Source organism: Vanessa tameamea, chromosome 11 (genome assembly GCF_037043105.1).
Source record: "Vanessa tameamea isolate UH-Manoa-2023 chromosome 11, ilVanTame1 primary haplotype, whole genome shotgun sequence".
NCBI lineage: Eukaryota > Metazoa > Arthropoda > Insecta > Lepidoptera > Nymphalidae > Vanessa > Vanessa tameamea.
In genome coordinates this window covers 8,746,582-8,771,922 of record NC_087319.1, presented here as the reverse complement: position 1 = coordinate 8,771,922, position 25,341 = coordinate 8,746,582, and the positions used below count along the sequence as shown (strand labels likewise).

Below are 25,341 nucleotides of genomic sequence, written 5' to 3'. Positions count from 1 at the left end.
TTCTATTCTTGAAACTAATTGTGATCAATTTTATTGTTGTTTAATGAACTAAATAAATTGACAGGTAATTGTTAACTCTCTATCACTAATGATGAAAATATAAATTCTAAATGATCGATTAATCCATGAATAATATAATTAATAGATTCGAATAATAATTATTTACTTATATGATATTTTTGAATATTAATAAGTAACAACATTAATAGGCGTACAAACTAAATACTGATGTATCTAAACAGGAAGCTGATTATGCTGAGCTTAAGGAATATAAATCACCTGACATTCAATAGGCCATTCACCCGCTATCGAACTTCCTGCGTTAAATGGGTGATGGATTTATGATTTACGACGTAGAGACATCTTCGACGTCGTGTATATTGATACAGTTATCGTATACTATTTATTGATGTAGACTAATTGCACTGGGGTGTAACAAAACGACAATATTACTTTGGATTGCATTACGTGCAATCCAAAGCTATTCATTTGAGATGTACCGGTCTGCGTGACTAGAAAAAATAAGAACATTACAAAGCTGCATGTCGGTTTCAATGAACTATCGAGGTTATGATGGACTGGTGATGAACCTTTTTTAATGTTTCTAATGCCGTATTTAAACAATACTTCAAATATGCTATCCAATTTTTGGTAAGGAACTGATGAAATTATTAGGATCGCCAAGACTGTCTAAGACTATATGACAAGCTACTTTATTTTTACAGTTATTTACGTAAGATTCGTCGGATCTACTGCTAAGAATGTCACGTACGCATAGTTTATATTATTATTTGATATTTAATCTTTTTGAATTAATAAGTATGTCGTAAAATGTCTTAAAACTGCAAAATTATATTTAGAATTAAGAATTACCCTGATTTCTTTTTTCTCCCTATAATAGACCCAAACGTGGAGGCACGTCTAAAGAGAGGGACGGAAATAGAAAGAAACAGCATAACGTTAAAGCGTTACGTGGCAAGCCTTCCCAAGAATCCTGATTCAATAGGGGAATAGAGTACATTTTTCCTTTGTATGTCTTACGTCTTTGGGTAATAAATTACATTTAGAACTTACATATTTACGTTGCTTATAAAATATTATAAAACTAGAATATTCCATTATGATTTTTTTATATGAAGTTCAATATTGTAGCAAACATTTTTCAAAAATAGAATCATGAAAACTACATATTAATAAATGTACTAACCATTCTGAATATCAAACGTTAATACTGTACACAATATCAGTGTAATGCGATTATGTGAATAAATGATAAACGTTACAATTACTGGAGCACAATCGTAGCATGCTAGCGCCGTGCATCGATAACGTCCAGTTGTATAGTTGAAAGCATACCTGCTGGCTACAGTTCACTACACTCGCCCACAATGCCCTCCTTGTTTATTGTGCATATCAAAGGCCTTCCACAAAGCCCCTGCGATAATGTGCGGTACAACACGCCCGCGTCGTTAAACAACTGTATGTACATACGGCGTTCGTTTGTGTGCGTATATTGAGTTTTGATGGCTTTGATAGATATGTGGGCAGTAAATCGATGTACGATGTAGGCATATGGCAAGAAATGAGAAAACTAAACTTTTATTTATTGAAGATTGAGAAAACCTTAATAATGTTTTATCTTGGTATAATATAAGCGACTTCTGTAAATAAAAATTTATTTTTCAAATATGATATTCTATTCATAATTTTATGTTTTATATTATGACTAATTTAAATTACCCACAGCATATCAATGTCATCAATCATATATGTTGAATATTATCATTCATATTCATTCGTATTTTTCCGCAATATCTACCAACCGTTATTGTATCGGTTTCGATGTCAGCGTAGGTGAATATTAATATTTAGAAAAATGAATCTGTCTAATGTGATTACAACCTACGCAAAGCTCTACGTTCAAAGGTTCAATGTAGTAAGTCACATTGACAGATAAGAGTATTATCTATATTTTTCCTGTTATACAATTAAAAAATGATAGCAAAATATGTTTGTCCCCGAAAGTTCAGGTATTAAGTATAGTTAGTACCTACTAACCCAACATTTATTTAGAATAAACATAGCCCTGCACAATTTTTATCGATACAAAAAGTATATATGTTAAATCTAGTAATCAGTCAGATCGGAAGTTACACGAACACTAACAAACGTACCATCGTTGAATCGTTATTTTATTTTTCCATCAATCGACCATAATTTATCATGTAAATTGTATGCAGATCAACCAATTGTAAATAAAGATAAAATATACATATAAAGATTTTATTCAGCTTGAAATTATTGACAACAATTTCGACTTATTATAGGTGAGACTCAAGGACATGGATTTCATTGACATCTTTATCCGTCTGTGTAGGTAGCAGCGCTATCTATATTATAATTAATATACAAGTTTTTCGTCTAATTAGTGTCTACAGAAATAACCTCTAGCATATATATAAAAAAGGTCGTAATTATATACCGTTTTGATAAAATTACCGAACTCTTTATCAATATTCGTTGTATTGCAAATAATGTTAATTGGATCTACTGTTTGTATCGTAGCAATCGCAGTTCAATTTGTGCCGAGACCATTACAGACCGGGCCTTGTCGAATTCAGATTAGTTTCGGGCCGCAGTCCGCTTCTAATTACTTCCTTAGTCATTCGGTATAATTTATATTGGTTTTGTTTGCCATTTTTGTCAAAACTTAAAAAATATATCTTCATTCAAGTAGGCTAATAAAAGCACTTATTGTCATGTTACAGTAATTAATAGTGAATTCAATGTAAAGATATCATTGTAATACCGTAACCCGTAAGCTCAGTAGCAGCGGTATCTATATACCTTTTTCAACAAATTAACATAATGTTAAATAAATCGTTATATAATTATTGTTTAAAATCGAGTGTTTCTTAATTTTTATTTGAATTTGATACTGTTCTTAGGTATGGATTAAACATGCATCGAATTTTTATGATTTGATTATAAAGTTTTATTAGAAATTAAGACTCTTAGTATACTTACTATATAGGTAGGTATATAAATTTGTCCTCAAACAGTTATAACCTTTAAAAACCATCATAACTACATAACTAAAACTGATTAACAAAAGTTGAATTTATTGTTTTTGTGCTTGCTTTAGATATGATAATAAAATATAAATAAACTCAAACGGAATGGCAAAATGCTTAAACTGAATTTCAAAGTTTATTCCGAAATTTAATTAAAACTTTTGTTGCTATTACTTGTGTAAATCAATCAAATCGTATAATATGGACTCTACAAAACGTACACGCATAAATGTTATTTTTTTTAGGGAGAAGTTATTTGTTTGTTTTCATTTTTTTCATTTTCAAAATGATGTCTTTCATTTGCATACATTAAGAAGAACGCTGAATAAACTGTAATTTAAAACCATATTGTCCCGAATTATGAAAAAGTAATAGCTTTCAATTCTTAAATAGCATGCTAGTACACCAAAAGTATAGCTTAAGAACATGGAACGTATAACTTTATTTACTTTCCAGTATTTATACATTAAAGGTCATTCCTTTATGAAGAAATAAGGTATATGTATATGTTACCCTTCTACCGGGGGTGACTGACACGGAAGGGTTATGGTGGCATAAAATGGATCGTTGGCTTTTATGAACGCCCATACAAATATATTTATATAAAACTTTAAGTTCTATAAAGTAATGCTTCACATTTCCTTTCACAAATGAATAAACAGTCGAATAAAACAATAAACAGTGGTTTCGTTTCAGTCGTTAGGCAGGACGTGGCTTTATTTGCATTAATATTATAAAATAACATTTTATGATTTCGTAATGTTATTGTTACATTTTAATAAGAACTTCAATTAGGAGCTCTCATTGTTGAATAAAAAAAACGATATAGAATATTCCACACTTCCTTTGTCATAATAAGTATTTTAAATGAAAGGTCCGTAACCTTTCAAGAGGGGAAACACGTGTCGAAAAGGAGGACGGAGTGTAGTGAGAGAGAGACTGTAGGAAAATTGTTACTTTGGATGTAAATACTCGTTGCGTTGACTGTAGTTACTTATTGTAAGTACGATGACTTCTGTTAGGTTTTATTGAAAATATCTTCGTAATAGTTATGTAACAATGACGATTTTATCTCTTTAATTGATAAAAATGTTTTATTTGTATTTGACTTACGTTTTTTTGGTGTACGTGAATAATTATACTTAATTACTTTTATTATAATTCCAAATTTAACTGATAACATGAGTTTTGTTTTTATTCGTATCAAAATTATTGGTGGCAAATAGGTATGTTAATTGTCGGGTTGACAACGATATGCATCGCGCGATTGTTGGGTAAGCAACCGTGGCCCACTTCGGAGTCAGATTGCGTAGGTCAGTCATATAGCGTGCACACTTTCTCCGTGTTTCACTTTCACTACGCTATCTTGTGTTATTACTTTGTGTGTCACGGTGTGAAATATAATGTATAATATCAGACGATCCATCATGTTGTCCTTTGAAATTGATTGATGACCTTAAGTGGAGAGAAGGTACCAACGGGCATAAATGAATAATCCATAAAAATTAACGTGGGTTAACAATAAACAAAGCAACAATAATTATAAAGCTTACGGGAATAACGTTTAAAAATAAGTCAATTTTGAAAAAAATACTCGATATATGTTTCTAACGTGTTTTTTTTAATGATATTGAAAAAGTACGACAATTTATTGTGGTTTGAGCATTACCTTATTGTTAGTTTAGAAACGTTGTTTTTCAGTTTCCCGATGACGAAGCGCATTGTTAGGATATACAGTTCGTAGGTGCAGATAAACAGTCAGCTTACCCCGTCTCACACCCAGCACCCTACCCGGCTGCCCCATTTTTCAATACACATCGCATGACGTGCCACATACAACCTATGTTCGTGATCCCCCAATTCTCTTACATGATTTTTAAGGAATTATTGTCATTATGTCAGTTGCATTAATATTTTTGCTTAATAATTGTTGTTATTTGACCAACTCAGCTTGTTTTGTTCATCAAATCCTAAGAAAATAATAAAATATTGTTTTCCTTACGAACTCGTAGATAACTGCTACACCAGAAATTAAGTAAAAAAATTAATGAATTTGTTTGACTCATTATGATTTAGAATGTATAAACACCAGAAACGCTATAACAGATTGGCTACGAGAGAAAGTTGAATAACGTAATAGAATCGAGAGCAGCAATCAATTAACAGCTTATCGCGATCGAGTATCAATCAGCATTAGTGCAGTACAGTGAAATACATTTTAGCAAGTCAGCGTAATAAGTGGAGGTGCGTCGCTGTGTCGGCGGACCATAGCTTTGAGTCTTGAGTCGTGACCAGCAGAATCGTGAACGGTGACTCAGCAACAGTCGGACCCAAGATTTGTCTGTCAGCTACAATAAGTGGATTACGCCTTCACGTCTGAATTGTTCTATTTTGAAGGGTTTTTTGAGTGAATATACTAAACGTTTTGCGTCTTAAAGAATATAACATATTTTATATCTTTGATATTTACTTTACGTCAAAATTGTCTTTGTTTTTAATATGCCAAGACTAGCGATTAGAGTGACCTAAATTAGATTTTAATGAGCCAGCAGAACGCTCTGCTAATCACAAGTCGTTAAAATACAACCTCAAGCTTTATATTTAGTAGATAAATATACATATGCTATATTCTGTTTAATCGTTTGCATGTGAATTGGCTTAAAATCCACTTGCAATCTATTTGTAGGAAATAATGTTATACAAAATGTGCATTTATTTTTATGGATTGATATGATATATCGTTACCGAAAGTGTTACGTTTAACAGCATTAGTTGTAACATTTTACAATGACATATTACATTGTGATGATATTTATAATCTATTTATTGTTATAGAGAGTTGAAAGAGAAGCAACGAAGAGCCCAGCGACTACTGGAGGCAGGAAAAAAGCGAGCGTCCGAAGCAACGGTCAGCTTACTACCACAGAACCGCCACCACAACCTGCAGGTAATTTACTTTTTTTTTATTCATGCTAGGAATATACCAATCATATTGAAATATGAATTGGTAGAGTTGTGAATTTAGGCTATACCTAAAAGATAATATAAAGTAAAATATTAATTTTATACCGTGCTATTTTCATTTAACCAATTAGAGGTGTCGTGTAGATATTATGAACATTCGATAAACGATCTATTCGCTCGAATATTACATATCAATTGGATAAGTAGTTTTTCCATACATGTATGTATATAACATAAAATATTAAAATATGATTTAGTAATTTCGTATTATTAATTAACATAATATATTAGATTTAGAAAAGCCTTGCAAGGCCTGATTCAGTGTGAATCTCTGGAACACATTAAGCCGTTTGTAAAGGCGAATGGTACGTTTGAACAGCTTATAGAGATTCTAACTATTCAGATGCACTGACTAAGTCTGTCAGTCAGATTGTTTGCCTTCTGTAATACATCTCTGGTCATCTACTCAAGCTTAACATTTCTGAAACACAAAGATATCTTCCCAACCCTTTGATATTATTTTATAATTCTCTATCGATAGTTTATAAAACTCATCATCATTAAAAACCTTATAAGATTAGGGAATGCATTCTTAAAAAAAAAACAAATATAAGAAAAACTTTTTTTTTAAATGTCCCAGCTGTTTTCGGTTTTTAAATAATAATAAAAATGATTAAATATCATACATCATTCGGCTCAAACTATTATTCGATTAATTTAAGTAAAAATAAAAAAAGAAAAAAAACTATACAGTCTATAGGTTAATATATGTAAGCATGTATAATTAATAACTAATCAAGAATTGAATTTAATAATACTCATTTTTATAGGGATTTATTTAACTACAACAATGAAATATGTACATTGTTATAACCATCATTGATATATTACACATATATCTCTTAGAACGTAACGACAGCCCAATAAATGTAAACTATAAAAGCTTTAAACAATGATCGTTCAGAGCGTGGGTGTACAATAAATCAGCACTTCCGTACCCCATACTTTCTCTAATGTCCGCGCTTTGACTGGTGATTGCTGCAAAGATGGATGACGGTATGGCGATGGCGGTATTATCGGCGTTGGCGGCCATTTGCAATGGACTGCGACGCAATAAATATCTCCATTAACTTCCGATTTAGGCTCTCCGGTAATGTCTGCTACTACTAATTAATAGCATTTTAGGTTATGTTGAATAAAGGAACGATAATTAAATAGATATTATAATTTGAATATTTAAAAATATTACCAAATTGCGTGTGAATAAATGTATACAATTTTATACTTTATAATATATTTATGTTGATATAAAGTGTAGCACATCGTGGCGTTTTCTAATCTTATATCTGGTTTTTTAAATTATTTATCATATATACAATCTCTTATTCTATTTCACTATAAAAATCTGATTTGTTAAAATAAAAACAAGAATTTGTTGCTCAATTTCCTTCATGTAATTAAGTTTGCATTTGTATACTTTTGTTAACATAACCACAATGGAATACTTATAGAATTAGATTCTGTTGTTATGTTTAAACAGGTCTGCAGTTAAATGTAGACCGTATTGTCGTTTCGAAAAACTTTAAATTGCCGGGCTTTGATTGAATTTATCTTGAATTAAAATAAATTACGCGAGTCCTGTATAATTTGCGTTACTTATAATTATATTATAATACATACATCATGTATAATGTCTGTCATATTCGTTATGATTTTTACGACAATAGAACGAAATACATTTCTAAATTTAATATATGATAAATATAATTGTATACACAACAGTCTATCTAGATCTAATTTATCCTATACAAAAGTGACAACAATAATTAAATTGAATATTCGAAAGCTCCGCTATAGTCGCTACTACACGATTGTCTGTGACAGCTGTGACGCCACAAAATGCTAGTTTGAAAGATAATAGTAATGACGTCAGTTCCTAAAAGTAGATCAAATATTAGACTAATTAATATCTGTAGTATTATTTTATATATTTTGCTCTTAAATATCCTTGGTATAAAAATAATATTTCATAAAATCTGAAAATTGTAAACTGGAACTAAACATCTATCGTAATTAATTATTTATTATTAAAATAAAGAAGAAAACGTAATATGATGTTTTAATTACTGGTAATGGTAATATTGCAGCTTCCATCGATAAGTGAACGGCTTCTGTGTAATATAAAAGTTCCTCACCCCGCCTTACAAAAGCTATTGTAGTATATTCAGAGAGAAAACTTTATATTACTTTCAAAGTTGCGAACGGTGGGTCCGGACTTCGGGACTAATATTACTTGAATCGCTTAAACTTACTGTTCATCGAAGTTCAGTCACTTTCGTTGAAAACTAAACTGCCTCGCCAGAACAAGTTTGAACTTTAAACTAGTCGGGCGACCAAGGTTGGTGGGTTATTTCGTTTGATAGTTTGGTAAACATTGTTGATTATTTTTTAGGTATCTTGAAATAAAATCTGAAAAAAGCGTTTCCAGTTATTATAAAGCAAACAAGTCTATAGTTTCTTTGAATCTCATCATAATTAGTTTAGTAATAATGACATACTAGAAGTATAACACTTATCGTTCATCTTCATACGAAACAATATTAGGGAAGTTTTCATCGGCTTTAATAGGAACTTAATGACACGTACGATACAATGCAAGTATAACGTGCACATGTTATGTAAATTACAAAGGGACGTGCAAGCGACAGCCCTTTGTGAGATAAGCGGAATTAAGCGGAATTCGGATATTGGATCGGCATCCGCGGCTTGCCTCGTTTGTTTACTGAACAATCTGATTTTAATTGCTTTCGCTCGAGTAACAGAGCCAGTCGCCTTCCGAAACCATGCTTACACAAAACAATCTGGAATCAATTATGGGCGAAGTTGTTCTCTTGTTTTTCATAATAAAATAATAGTTTTAATTTTTTTTTTTTTATATATTTCGATTTGTTCTAATTGTGATCTCTTACAATTATGCTTTGTACAAACCCTGTGACGTTATCTCTAATAGAAAAAGCTTAGATTCTAATCGAAAACACATTAATATAATTGCAATAGTTAATTATAGAAATGAGTATTATATAATAAAAAAATCCATATCTAAGTTTAATTAAGTATTTTTCCTCGTCAATAGTTACGTAACTTTATGTAAATATGACGTTAGATGTTTAAGGTTGAAATTACTATTAATAACATAATAACAAAACAGGTTTATGATATGATCGAAGTTGTCCTTGTGCCCTTGTTCTGACAAAACATTTTTTTCATAAAAATGAATATATTTTAAATTAGAATCATGACTATGCGTGTTTACATCGTTGATAAGTTATGCGACTCTAAGGTCATCATTACCATATCTTGTGAGCCGAATGAAACATCGATTACTAACTTCTAATTATAGATATCGTTATTTTTGACCTTCACATCAATGAAATTTATATAATGAGAATAATAATTTCTTTCGTTAATCTTTAAATAAGTATTTATTATAAGTTAATATTTTATTCTTTAAGTCATATTCGTTTTGACTCTAATAATTAATTTAATCTTAAACAGATTTCCCTTTTATTTGTTTTTACCATACCGATAAATGTATTATATGTGATTGTGTTATTCGTTAACTAAGCAATCTGCATTCTGGTCCTGGGTACAAATTTTACGTGCACATGCCTGCCTCGGCGCGCTGTTTGCATAATTTTACATATTTACCGTTAAATGCACCGGCGTATCGCCTCTCAGTCTTTAATGTATACAAGTATGCAGATAGCTTACTCGGTTGCGTAACTTTCAAATTTTGCTAATGTTTATTAAAGAGAAATCTTAATAGTTTCGTAATTTGGAATATATTACTACTGAACTTGAATGACATTCTTAATTAATGTAAAATAAATCTCTGTTTAAATATACGTACCTATGTATTATTCATACATTTGATAAATTTAATCACAATTTTTTAAATCGTATTGTTATATTAGTACTTGTATGTTGTAATTAAATAAATATAAAAAGAATAAAGCAAAAAACCACATTGAATATTTTTCTTTCTGTTGTTTTTCGTTTAGTGAGTGGTGTTTTGTAATATTAGCTTTCATTTAAACGTTATATATTTTTCATATTGCTCCCACTGTAAAGTCTTATAAAAGTAACAATATTAAATTTGAATACGGACCGACATGAGCCGGAGGACGTCCCTAGGGTTAAAAAGGGTGGCGGAGGAGTCGAAGTGACATGTCGCGCACGTTTTGTAGGGTGGAGGTTTTGGATGTTTTTTTCTACACAAATCGTGCAGAAATGCACTTACCCCATTCTTAGCCCACCTGATTCTAATGAGGTGAATTGAAGTTTAAGGGGACGTAAAAATTTCAAGTGACTCAATTCGAGCTTGCTTTGTTTGGGTGCCCTGTGTGAAACGGAACGTGGCATGATTAAGTACACGGTGTTATGGCAGGCGCACATCCGGACGCAATTACGTGAAGGTCAGTGACACACGACTAAGTTGAGCATGAATCATGTATTCGTCTTAACTGTGCCGGTCTTATCGGCTTGTCGGTAGAAGGCTTTATGCTTTTATTAACTTTTCGCGTAAACGAACTTTCGTAACGGATATTTCACGTTGTTTTGAAGGTTCTGTTTGCTTTCTGTGTATCATTTATCCTATTCTATTGTTTGATGTTGCTAAAGTTGGATATTGCAAATTCTCGGAACACAGTCGGAGCGATGAGGAATAGATACAGTAAAATGAGCATCTTTATTTTCCTTCCCATCAATAGACAACAATGGCCTGTTATTATAAATGGATCGTTATAAATGATTTACGACCGCAATATAAAATTCTTTGTTTCGTTTCACAAGGTTTTCAAATTTTTTTATTCCACATTTTTACGTCAATGTCGAATCAGAGGCCGTAGAAGATTTCTTTTTAAAATTAAATATTTCTTATTTTAAATACTACTATATAAATACAAAATAAACTGCTTAATATTTAATGCAAATATGTTAGTCAAATTTACTACAGTTGCGTCGCACATTGCTCAAATATTTACACTATACTTCAAATTGAATCGTGTAAGTGTGACCTTTAAGTAAAGAATGTCATTGTATTATTATCGGGTTTTTTTTAAATTGTGACATCAACCGAACAGATAATATTACGTTGATCAGCAATGTTTGTGGTTATATTAAAATGAAACAATAATACGAATATACGATAAGCAAAATGCGAACTGCTGACTAGAATATAATTACAGTGGGAATAAAATACATGCATAGATTAGCTTTAAGATTACAAAAACAATAGTCAGGGAAATCGACACCGTGAAACGCGGACGAGGCTCCGGCAAGCGCGGGCGCTGGCGTAAGCGTAATGAATAAGTGAAGTCGCGCTCGTCACGTTGTCGTTATGTAAAGAACAATGGCCAGCTGGGATCGCGGCCATGAACGCGACGCGAATTTATAGACATTGATAATATTTATTTATTCTTAGACTACCTATAGTTAATAATTTAGCACGGTGATTTTATTGTACTGTTTCCGCAGAGTATTATTTTAAACCTGTTAAATGAAATCAAACTCAATCAATCACAACTTGTGGCTCGATGCGATCACTAATATTTATATAGTTTAAAAATTACTAGTTGTTAATGTTTTTACACAAAATATTGTGCATTTTTATATAGTCAAATTCAATCGAAAAAATGGTAAATAAACAAACTACTTTGACCTTGAATTGACATTACTTTAAGAATTTACCTAACTAGTTAGGCTAAAAGTATACGATAATTATTGTAATAGAATTAACATGATGAATAATTTATACTGTTAACGAAGTAACATTTTGTTATTTACTCATTCAGTGCCTACATAATATCCATTACTTTTTATCGTACGTTCAATATCTTTTCTGATTCATAAATATTTTAAATTATTAAGAATATAAGTATCATATGATGTAAAAATTAAAATAAAACTAATTATTTAATGACTAAACTTTGTTCATTGAACATGTTAATTGTACAAACATATTCAGACCGAAATGCCTTCAATCTGAGCTATGCAATGTCAATTTGGGAAAAAATGTGTCTTCAATAGCGACACAGACAGGCGCAGTTGTTATCGAAAGTTTGGAAGAGAAATTAAGATGAATTTATATTAATAAAAATAAATGAAGATATGAATCTTCATTTATTTTTATATTATAAATACACATATCACTTTACAATTCGCAAGAAATATGTATTGAAGATTGCAATTTGGATGGGCCAAAATAGTTCCTTATTTGTTGGACAATTAATTAAATAATAACTTGTTTTACGAAATCAAGTAATCAATTTTATCATAAAAAACAAATTATCTTGATAATTTAATGAATAGACCTCCTCGTTTAACCTTGAGATTACGTAGAAACTTCCTTAGTTCGTAGTGTATTGTATAATAAAAACATTTCCGATGAATTATTTATGCCAAGATGTTCGATTTAATTGCTATAATTTATTGGCATCATAATAAATATTTTACATTTAAACGGTTTACATACTCAATTCTGCATACGTTAGCGCGTTGTGTACTTTCACCCCAGTTTACCGTTACGTGAGGCAGTAGGTATCTTCTATCTCAGTCACACATGACTGACTCGGTCTCTATTACCTCAACCGTCCGTAATAGCCTCTGGTCCTGGTGTATGTATGCGTCTTATCGTGCCCCTTTTTAATTTAACCTAAAACAGGCATAGACGGTCTGATTTATACGTCAATTTAAATTCGTCTTCCAATGGTTAAGTAGAACAAAAGACCTCTAATAAAAGTAAAGATCCGTCTGATTATATAATATATATCATTAACGTCATCATTATTGAACTTCAGAGTTATATTGAAACAGATGTATTTTAATTAATTTGGTTATTTCGAAATATAAAATATTCATAAACGACATGACACTGACTCTCATGAAAAATCATGAGTTACTCCGGCAGCTGGCTAAATCAAATCAGGGATTGTTTTGAAACTGAATTCGTGATTTAAGATCATTACGTTCGTTTAACGCTCGCCGCTTTATTCAAATCACGAATTACAGATGTAAAGAATTTTCGCAGGGCGACGCGAATGAATAATTCACACAATTATGGCGTTGGTTACACTAGCTCCGTTATGACTTTTATTTGTCCTTAGGCCGTAGCACATGTCCAACGGAAACCGGTCCAAGAACTCGCTCCTTTCTCGTAGGGTGAGGCATGCAGGCGTATCTGGATAATCTCACATACATTCATCTCTTTCTAATCGCCCTAAACGGCAAGATTCATGATCCCCTTAAAGGGAATTTTACCGTCGAATCTTATAAGTTTCTCAGAAGAATTTATCACAACCCTTTCCTTGGAACTTGTTCTGTTTTTATGATACTGCCAGTCGAGATCGTTATTTTATTCTATTAACTTAATTTATTATACCGAATGAAGTAAGATTCTGTCAGACCGAGCTTATGTAAATTAAGATATAGTTTTCTGTGTCAGTTATTGAGGTAATTCATTTATGGATAGCGTGTTCTTATTTGGATATTTATTACTTTCACCCAATATCTATTATACATCAGCATTGTCAATAAATATTTTAAGCAGACATTATCGTTTCATTGACCTGTATCGAATGTGAATAATTATATTTTTGTGACCAGTCAAGAATACGCGATATCATTGGGCAAGATGGCGCCGGTTACGCAAGCACGCTGCGCGGACGCATTGAATTGATTGTAGCGTTGAATGACATTTATGATGACTGCACCGACAAATATATTGTTGTAATGTTGACATGATTAAACAATACTTAGCAACGGAACTAATAAACAGAACAGAGTCCAATAGCATAAGGTTTAATAAATATTGCAATGGATTTAAAAATAATATATTATAAAATTATTTAATTTTATAAATAAAGTTAATGTTCTTATTTCCAATAGTAGTTAACCTTAAAATGTATTTCAGCACAAATAGTTATTCGAATAACAAAGCGATTAAAAATATATTAAAAATTGCTACCGGATTTGCGCTTAAAAATCTTTTCCGAAAGTATTTATACATACATGCATGCATACTTTTTACTTTATACATAATCAGACAAAAATTTAAAAAAGGTAAATGAAGAATTAAAAATTAAAGTTAAAAATTAAAAGATTAAAGTTGAAACGTATAGAAATAAGTATTTATGGCCTTGAATGACTGAAAAGCAATTTAATTTTTCAAGATTTTTTAAGATTACACGTTTATTTACACACTTAGAATATTCTATAATAAGTAACTTAACATAGCGCTGTATATTTTTCCCTTCCACTCATCTCTATCTCTATTCATATGAGGATAATATGACTCTTCTAACACAATGTCATTTCTCACATAGCTATTAAATGTATTTTATTTTATACCATACTTATATTCGTATTATATTTAAAATCAAGTCAATCTAGTTTTTTTTTATAATTCAACGAAGAAGGAAACTCAGTAAACACCTAGTTTTATGTAATAAAATACTGAATCCTACTTAAATAAAAAATATGTATCGTTAAAAGGACAATAGCCTCGGTATTTAGGCTTCGAGATTTTTGCGAGACACTGAGTAATAAATAAGAACTCTTGAATGCTATTAACACGCAATACTTTAATCAGTTTGTCCTTGTCGAAAAAATATATACAATGGAAATTATAATATAAAACAATTAATCAACGTTGAATTAAATGAACATGGCATGGATTATTAATGTCTCTTAATAAGCAGTTAATAATTGTAGTGTTATATATTATTAACATATAACATTGCCAAATACTCGCTCTATTTCAAGGCCAAAACTCGGTACAAATGTATATGGCGATAATAATTTATAAATTATGTATTTTTAATAGTTTGTCTGAAAATAGAGAATATTTATGCGATTGCTATTTACTAATAGATAATAATTTATCGAATTCCATAAGCTTACTATTAGAAATTTTACTTTTATTTTATTTATTGAAATTGAGGCTGAGGCAAATATCATTTTTAATAGTTAATTCTAGTTACAGATATAATGTATATTCGTTTATGACATTTACCAAGATCCATACGACTTATTTTATCCTTATTCATACATGTTTTAAAATAAATTGAAGATCCAATTTACATTTACGTAGGTATGTGATCCATTAATCACAGGGAGTTGAGACTATAGGCCACCTGCTACGGAGACCGGAGCTTGTACATAAATTCTGTCTCTTTCGTTATTTCTCATTCATCAAATGAGTCATAACTCAGCTGTCGAGGGTCTGACCCTGAATAAAAGGACGTAAATATTCCAGGCAACGAGTGTGGTATCGTTGCCGATGACTCTTTTTCTATATAAGATTTGGCGTTTTGTTCAAATTATCAACTCATTCAACACTTTTTTCATTAATTATTATAACAAAATATTATTATAGTAAGTCGTAATTGACATGAACACATTATTTGGCGATTGAAATTGATATTATCTATTTAATTAAGCTCAATGTATGATTGATATATCTTAAAAGCGCTACGAAGCAAAGCATGAACATCCGTTCAACATTTATTTTAATTGCTACAATTGCGATCACATCATAATTATGAAACATGCTTTTATTTCCGTAATGACAACGATCTTACGTAATATGACTTTAATAATAATAATTTAAATGCTCTCATACGAGTCGTGCTTAATTGTCTGAATTGAGTATTTCATTTCAAACTTATGGTTGCTTTGCATTTCAAACACTAATTATAAATAGATACGTATGGGTACGTAGGATTTTATCGTTATTTTTACACTGTTATTTTTTCATATAAACATACGCCTATACGAAATCGGTGTTAGAGTTTTACCATAACATTATATTTCATAAGCACAAATTAATTTAATTTTTGTGCATAAACTTAGGATTTCAGATGGTAGTGAAATAAATAATTTATTTAGTTAAAACATTAAGATAATGTGAGACATATTTTAGTCTAAAGAGCGTTGACTGCAATATTATTATTCATTCCTGTTCTAACATTTCTAATAAATGTAAATATCGCATTCTGGCCTCGACTAACGCAATAAACATGCAAATTCAAACTAGAATTTAGTCATGTAGGTATTTTTCATTTCAAATGTACGTGTCTATATGTTATACTGCTTTTATTTAAATGATATTATTAATTAAGCCGACAAGCTTTGTTAGATAAATAAATGAGCCCATGTTATAGACTAAAATAGGTCATAGTCATAGAGTAAATGTTAATATCAAAAATGGTGGGTGCGTTGTGCAAAATGGCGGCGGTGCGCTCAGTAATGGCTGCCGGCCTTGGGTCGTGCTCGCAATCAACTTATTATTCAATCTCATGTCGCGAATTGGTCCGAGGTCCGTCGGTCGTTGAACTTATAGAACCATTCCATTCGTTTACGTTCCGTTTCATTCATTCGAAGATAAATTATTAAACTAATCACTTTAATGAAAATTATTTTAATGTTGTCACGATATTTCGCCTTTTTCAACTTATTTTAATTAGTTAATTGGGTGCACATGATATCTATCTATCTAAATCCTTACTACCACGTTAGAAGTTATCTACTATTTTAAAAGAAGTGAGCGGGATAAAGTTTATGTAAACAAGGATGTGACTTTGTGTATTGTTGGCTGTTAGGCTATACAGCATAGGTACCTATCGCTTGACATTCCAGAGGTTGTCAGTCGAGACGCTTTGACGTAAATCCGACACGGTCCGTTATGTCCTCTCGGTGAACAATGCTCGGTTCGCGCTACTCGCTTAATGAGAAATGTTTGTTTTTCAGCCTCGCACAATAGCTGCTCTCATCGCTGCCTTTATTATTACCCTCGTAACGTTCCAGACTTGAAAAGTGTTAATGACCTTCTTTGTAGTTTTTAGACTGAACGGATTAGCTTATTCTTTAAATAGTTATTTAAGTCTATTCGAAACAAATTTCCACATAAATACGACGGTAATAATAAATAATACAGATTTTTTCCTTGTATTCATACATGTCAGACTATATAAATGATAATGTGCCAAATATGCAAATTCCGTCTATGCGTGGTATTTTGTGCACAATGTTTCAAGGAATTATTAGATTTAGTTCGTTCATGTATTTCTTCGTTAAAGAAAAGAAAATAATACATAGTTAAATCAGAGATATAAAGCGGAATGCAAATAGCAAATTGTTGATGAGTAAGAAATGTTTATAAAGCGGTTTGTTATTTACCGACGTGCAAGTCGACCTTGATTGAAGTCTCATTAGCCGTGCGAACTCGATACCGCGATGAACCGGTCGTGATCGTGAGTCCGCATGATTTATGTCTTTACCTTTACAAAGAGCATTTTTTACGCTAGACCGGTTTCCCCGCTCGATGGTTTGTTGCGCTACCTGGATATTAAGAAAAAAAATATAGTGTCAGCTCTTTTTTTAGCTGTAATAATAATAGTGAACATTCCTTTTGTGGCACATGCGGACGTGGCTCACGGCTAGAAACGTGATGTGCTGGCGCTGTAGCTTCATTATATTAATGGACTCGACCGGATGAATACAAAGATGGGGCCTTTAAACTCTGCTGCAAGTAGAATACGTGTTCCCCGCATACGTAGCGTGAAATTGGATTTATGAACATGATAGCGATGTACAATATCTTTCCAGTTATACTTATTATTATTGTTTCGCGGTTGGAACTAATTTCAAAATGTTTATATTTATAAACTGTTTTTATCACTGTTTCTATGCATTTATCAGTAGTGAAATAAGGATAATTAATAAATTATGTTTTATTTTTAACATATCTAATGAATAAACATGTATTTTAACGCTCATTATTTAATTACTCAATAATGTTATTCTTTATGACTATTAAAGTGGACGTGCGTAAATGTCGGCTGTTATAGGTAGACGTTCGTTCGACCTTTAGTTGACATTGGCGGGCCTCGCCTCGTCTTAACCAGTTTTTGTTGCACTTTTTGTCGGTATTTATTTATCAGCATACTTATGTACCACCTGCCGCGGTCGTTACCCGCTTAGAAAAACTCCCCTCTTGCCAACAAAAGAGGTCCCCAAAGTTATTCTTTCTTATAATTACGGCTCACAAAGCATTTCGAGCGTAGAACATAAATTTTTTGTTGCAAAAAATGCCCTTAGTTCTTTTGTAAAGGGCATTTTACCTCCCAAACATGATCTGTATGCGTACCTGCTTTTTGTTTTGTAAAAAAAATGTAAACAATTCCCAACGTATGAGAGGGGGAAACAGATTCTGTCTGATAAGGTTATCCTAGTCTTTTATTGTATGATGAAATCGTAGAAATAGCATGACCGAGACTGTTATATAACTTCCTTTTAATTTATAGAGAACAGTAATGGGGCTTGGAGCAATGGGGCGTGGGATTTTGACGTAATGCATGATTGTAAGTTCGTGACCAATTGCACTACAGCGTCTTGCACTTTATTTAATGGATGAAACACTTATAATATTTATCAAAATAATTACATCATTTCAATACTCTTTTAACATATGTATAAACGTTTATTATATGAGCTTAATAAGATATAATGGCATTCAATCCAGTTGTATTTTTATTTAATGTCGTATTGACCTTGATTGAAGGATATACAAAAAATGTTTTTAATTGAATTGTATTTTATGCATGAGGCATTTTATTACAGAATAAATAAAACAACCTTCGAATTATTAATGAAGCATCATACCTATAATAAAATTAAAATCCCAAAGTGTTTGTCTACTTCTATAACACAGTAAAGTTATTTTACTTTAGATAGGCGAACGAAATCAGGGAATAAAATGGAATAAGAATATATTCTTGTTTTCCGCATTTTCGTTAGATATTATCCGTAACTCCTTCTGCAAACTCCTAAAAACAAGTTAAACTTTTAATGCTCTTTCTTCGGTTGATACTTGTAATAGGAAAATCATCTACTTTTTTAATTAAAATATATTTAAATGTACTGTTTTATTTTTATCGACTGTATAGTTTTAATATCTTATCTTGTCTTGTCTTGTCTGAAATAAAAGGTCATTCGTTTTAGGTACGAGTATTTCAATATGTCATTCACAGTAACTAGATCTATTAAATGTTATCAATGTCTGATGCTATTATTATCATTAAGCATTCTTAATACCGTTCATTTTAATTAAAACTGGTGATTAATCTCTATTCGTCGTTATTATATTTCCGGTCGGTAACTAGCTTGATCATCGATCATATTAACTAAGTAACAAAATGTTATGTTTAATAATTGATATTATTTTATTAATGTATCCAATTTTTTATTTATAAAGTACTAACTACTAAGTATTCATTGATAGATACAGATCATTTTTAACTTATTTTTTTATTAAATGTTATTCAAATATAAATTTATTTGACTTTCTATCATTTCCATAACGTGTTTGACTGTAATGCAAATATAGGTACATATTTTATAAATTGTCATAATATATGTACCTATATATCATATTTTGAATGTTTTTAGAGATAATGAACGAGTTTGGTTTTCTGGTTTTTATAAACTTAATTACACAAAGTGGCACATTGCTTCTGTTCTTATTTATTTAAGTAATAGACAGATCAATTTCACAGCACGGCTTTTTTCAAGCAATATCTGCAGGAAAAGAGTTTGAAATGTGTTAGAAGTTCATCAAACGTACTTTAATATTCAGTTCATATGGCTAAATAATAGGATACCCATACTAAACAAAAATCAATCCATCATTACGAGAAACAGTAACATTTCTGAATTATTTTGTAGAATTTTATAAAGTTTTTAGTATAAAGTATAGGGGATCTATATTTTCCTTTCATAATTACGCGTTTTTTACAATTATTAGAATTAATTACTTGTGACGAAACCGGTTTATCGTTCACAAGGTTTTATCGTGTTTTGTAATAAGTAATAAATATGTTAATTCTTTATAAACATAAATAGTTATACGGGTTATTATTAGCTTTTTTATTAGGATTTTTTTATGTTTATTGTAGAAATAAATGAAATGTATAGAAACCGTATTTCATTTGTGTAAGAAAATTATTTTATAATTGAAAGGTCGCACGGAACATAATGAACATATTATTCAATTTTCATTAATGTGATTTTATTATGCAGGTATGACTAAAATTGACATTTCAAGGCATGGCATACTTACAAATACAAGTTTGTATTGTGTGCGACATCCCTTAGGAATGTTAATATAGCTTGTTTTTATATCGTCAGCGGTGTCGCGTGACCGACTTTTACTAAAGAGCCGTTGAAAGATAACTCTGTTACTTTTGACTCGCCATGTGACCTCTTTTAAAAGGATTTTTTATTTGAACTGTTAGACTGACTGATATTATTATTTGTACCGGTTATTTTCCTTTTATGTTCTTGTATTCTAAAACAAGAAGTTTGACCTTTTCAAATTGTGTTGATACTATCGTTTTAATATTATATATACTAATATTATAAATGCGAAGCAAGCTTATAGCCAAAGGACGGGACATGGACTTTTTTACTCGTTGAGAAGGTAAATTTTTGGGAGATAAAGGGTTGTATACAAATTCATGAAGCATTTTCGTCGCAAAGTGAATCCCAAGTGGGCGAAGTCGCGGGCTATACATAAATTAAATTACTTTAATATAACATGCGCTTACAGCGCCTAATAATACGTAAATTAGCTGACATATCGACTGCCAAATTTTTCACTGAGGTTTTATAACGTACGTTACACCGTGTAACTATACATTGGGTTAAAACTTTCGCCAATTTAAATATTAAATAGCGCTTCTCTTCTTTAGCAATCGAACGACAGTTAATGATAGGCAGTCAGCGCGACTCCCTTCGGCTCACTCCACCCCCCAGCCATCGTTCAGTAATTAATTACATGTCCAGGTCATGTGATCGAATTTTCGTAACATTGCTAAAGTCAAAATGTAATTTCAATTTAGGCAATGTTATTATTCACATCAGTCAATCATGTTTTTTGTGATTTCCTGTCGTTAATCTCATCAACATTTTAATTAAGGACTTAACATTATTTTATAAGAGTTATAATGATAACGAAGGTTATAATGATAATAATATATTAAATTTCCAGTTAAAATTATATTTCTCATAACAGTATTTTTAAAGTCGGACAATTATGTTAAATCTGCATAAATTATTCTCATGCGCTATAACATGTTCTTATAAATTCGCGTGGAAATTTTTAAATTGCCACAAAGAATCTTCGTATAGCGTTTTTATTTTTTAAATAATTTAAACATTTAATGAAGATGAATAATTAATGTATGCGAATTTTGTTCAAAATAAACAAAATTACTTCTAGTAAAATTATATCTTGGATTGCTGTGGGCGATCAGCAAAATCAATTGTAAGAGGGTACGTTGACATTTCCATAACATCTCACGTGTAATAAGGATGGATTTATTTATCGCAGTGACCTCAATAGTATCATTATCAAAGCGATGTGGCGCGTGTTGTGTTACTGTAAACGTATTAGTTTCCTGATAGAAATATAACAGAAATGAGACGTTCACATTCAGTGATTATATTAGTAACTCACAATAATTTCACTTTTCACTAATATTATAAATGTGAAATTAACTGCTCAATCGATTGAACCACAAGGACTACTTTTGAGGGGTAATTTCGAAGATATAGGTGCTGTATAAAAGTCCTTGAAGCATAAATATAATTTAATTGCAAATCATTTAATTTTTCATTATTATATATATTATGATTATACGTACAAATAACAAATAGTGTACTAAAAACGTATTATTAGCACGATATCTCGAAAAAGACTTATCACGTAAGTACACGATAAAAGATAAAGCAGATACTAGTGCACTTATAGATAAATTCGATAAATTATTTATCAGTAATGTTATGTTACTTTCTATTTTTGAATAGAATTGAGTAAAAATATACGTAGGATGACATGGTAAACATGTGTTTGTTAATTTATAAGATGACTTACATTATTATTGTTACATAAAATAATGTATGTCGTTATTCTTACATCAGCCATGTGTGTAATTAAAAACCTGACTTATTCTTTAGTCTTAAATGACGCAAATATAAAAACAAATATTTTGAATTGATAAAATTGATGCGTTCGAGAAATAAGTAAAATGCTGATACGATAAATACTTTGAACAAGCATTTTTATTTTGTGTAAGTCAACCTTTTTCAGGTCTTGAATATTTTGATAAATATTTCCCAAAGTATAGCATATACAAACATGCTTACTTATAGAATATCTTATTAAACGTATATTTGGCTTACGTTCATTAAAACTTAATGTCGAACAAGATAACCTGTAACCTCGTATAATAACCTATGCGATAACCGCTACGAGTATCAATTTATTTCATTATCTCGACTCTCTGTAGGTTTCAAAGTTTATTAATATTTTGCAACTGCTATTATACAGTATCTGTGTTAATTCTGTAAACAAGAATTCTTGAATTAATGAGCATTATTATAGTATAAAATTAACCATCTGAATTAGACATACTTATATAAAAAATATTTTTACTAATATCGAAGCAGATGATTAGATTTAATTTGAATCGGTGAATTACTGCAGACACTATGTGACTAGTCATTGCTTAGAAACATAATCTTAAATATAACGATAACGAAACATCATAATACAATAATATTATGATTTTTCTGTTGCAGGTATGCTTAACTACGAAAAACTATGTAAAGGTAACAGTTTAAACATGTATTTTCTTTATTGATCAAGGGTGCGCGAACTAAAGCTATTTTTATGGAAAAGAAAATACGTTCGATTTTTAAAATATAATTAAAATGTCTTCAATTCAAACATAACGCACTATAGTTAAAATACTTTTATGAAATTATTACTATAAACTCGATACTATTTTGTTATACATAAACATTAATATACGCTGAATAATATATACACGAAACGAAATTTAAAACTTAGCATGTTTAAAATAAAGAACACAATGTAAGGTATTTTCAATGGTACGAGTAGCATTTCATTAAAATGACCTTCACCTCACAGAGCATAAATCACTGATAAGCTTATTACTGCATTGCAGTCTTGTGCAATATGTATTTCGAAACGGTTCCGCACTTTCCCTAGAGAACGTTGCTATGAAGCTCTGTTGGTTTGCTTTTGAGTTCCACTTTGCACAGGTGTATTACATTTCCTATTTGTTGTGAGATTTGCACTGTCTGACATGCTTTGAATTTCATTTTTCCAATATGTGTCCCTTATGCACTTTAAAATATAAAATTTATATAATAAAGAATACTTTTATGTGTGATACTTGTGTGATGCAAACATTTGTATATACTTTTACGACGAATGCGACATATAAAAATTCGGTATGGGATGCACTGTACCTTTAGTCATGGTACACACAAAGTCATTACTTCGTAAAGTTCACACTTAAATCTATATTTGCGTTCATCACACACTCGATCTTTGTGATTTGTAGTAGGTAGCACACCCTGGTATTTACAGCGAGGTCATCCACATCCACGGTACAAGTTGCGCGTTGAGAATTAATTTCCCATGAGGCTCGTTTTATACGTAATGCGAAGTCGCTGACCTGATTACTGTTTGCGCTATTATCTGTGCCAACTTTACGTGACTGCGTATAATCTGTGTATTTATGATACTAAGCTTGTTCTAAGAATGTTAACTTTCTCTCGTCTTGTTTTAGTCTATCACATGAATTAGGTACTCGTTTTGTATGTTTCGTATTGTACCATTTAATGTAATTCATCAATAATGCCTATAATGTTCTATTTATAATAATTATATACAAAATAGAATCGTTCGAAATATTATATAAGATATTGTTTTGCTATTCTTTATAAATTATTTAATACAAAAGGCTTTACAGAGAGCCTCCGCAGCCAATTCGCTTATATCCATTTTTTTAAACATAGAAATGAGTATTAACATTTCTTAAATACAATAATAACATAATTATAAAATTATTTATAATTGATATTTATAAATGCACAAAATATTTCCTAACAACGATTTTTTGCGATATAAATGATTACAGTCTTATCAGACGAAGTTTATCATTTTAGACGTTACTTATCATTTATATACATACATACGTACTTTATAAAGTAGGTCACCGATAAAATATTTTAGAAAATACTTTAGCGTTCTAAACATATTATGAATTTATACTTATTTTCACATACTTATTTAAAATAAAAGTGTAGTATGGTTTTCTAATATTCGTACTGAAATATTTCTGGATCAAATCTGGTCGATAAGAATATAGAGATTTTTCCGTTAAGGAATTCTCAGTAATAGCCCGACATTAAAAAAATCCGTCACGTGGAATTATAAGTAAAGGGAAAAGAGATCTTCTGCATTTGAACACACATCTGTGGCTGTATGATATCGGCTATGTACTTGGCTCCCTTGAGAATTGTTGCCGTGACCATCACGGGTCAGGACTTCATCATATTTTGAAAACTTTGATAACAAATTAGGTTTCAAACCGAAGTAATTTAGTTTTTCATTGAAATCATGGGATTCAATTAAATTAGGTATGATAACGTATGCACAGTATTAACTCAAATTAAAAAAAATAAAACAAAAGCGGATAGAGTGCACAGATACTCAAAGTGAAGTAACAAAAGCGAATACATAATTAAAAACGAATGAAAATTGCCGGTAATGGTTGTAGGTATTAACAATTTGTTAATACGTCAATGATAATTATTCGTAATTAATTTAAAAATTATGTCGATGTATTATTAAAAAGACCCGTCGTTTCGCACTACCGGTATTCACTCTTGATTTTGTTGCTTCACTTTAACGGTCCGTGCACTACCATCTTGTTAATTAATCTAAGGGTATTAAACAAATTACTCCATACCCACCACAATAGAAGGTAATAATTGCATGCACTGCACTGCAATGCACCACCTTCACTTTCCTTTTATTCAGAAATAAAAATAATTAAAAAAATGTAGCATATTATGTCTCCACAAGAAGGAATCTTAAATGTGAGAATGGGAACAGATGTGATGTCGTTCAATCGGACTTATTATTTATAAGCTCTCGCGATTGACGCGGATCAGAATTTCCATTACCATGAAAAAGAAGAATATAATAAAAACTTTTTCTTTTCCATTAAAACACATCGTTTAACTAAACAATATCACTAATGTTTTCATTTCAATGAACTTTCTATACTTGTTTATGTTTATATAATATATATTTATAGCGATAATTCTAAATTTATTAATGCTATTTCAATTTTGAAAGTTTGTTTCG

The 25,341-nt window shown here is 30.8% G+C and overlaps 1 protein-coding gene across 2 annotated transcripts in view; it reads left to right on the top strand.

Moving 5' to 3' along the window:
- LOC113402597 (lysine-specific demethylase 3A-like) overlaps positions 1-25,341 on the top strand; it is a 131,887-nt gene that overhangs the window by 57,864 nt on the left and 48,682 nt on the right. For both annotated transcript variants that reach the window (XM_026642893.2, XM_026642894.2), the window contains one exon: positions 5,910-6,021. In XM_026642893.2, coding sequence (XP_026498678.2) covers positions 5,910-6,021 — 112 coding nt within the window. The remainder of the gene's footprint in view (positions 1-5,909; positions 6,022-25,341) is intronic.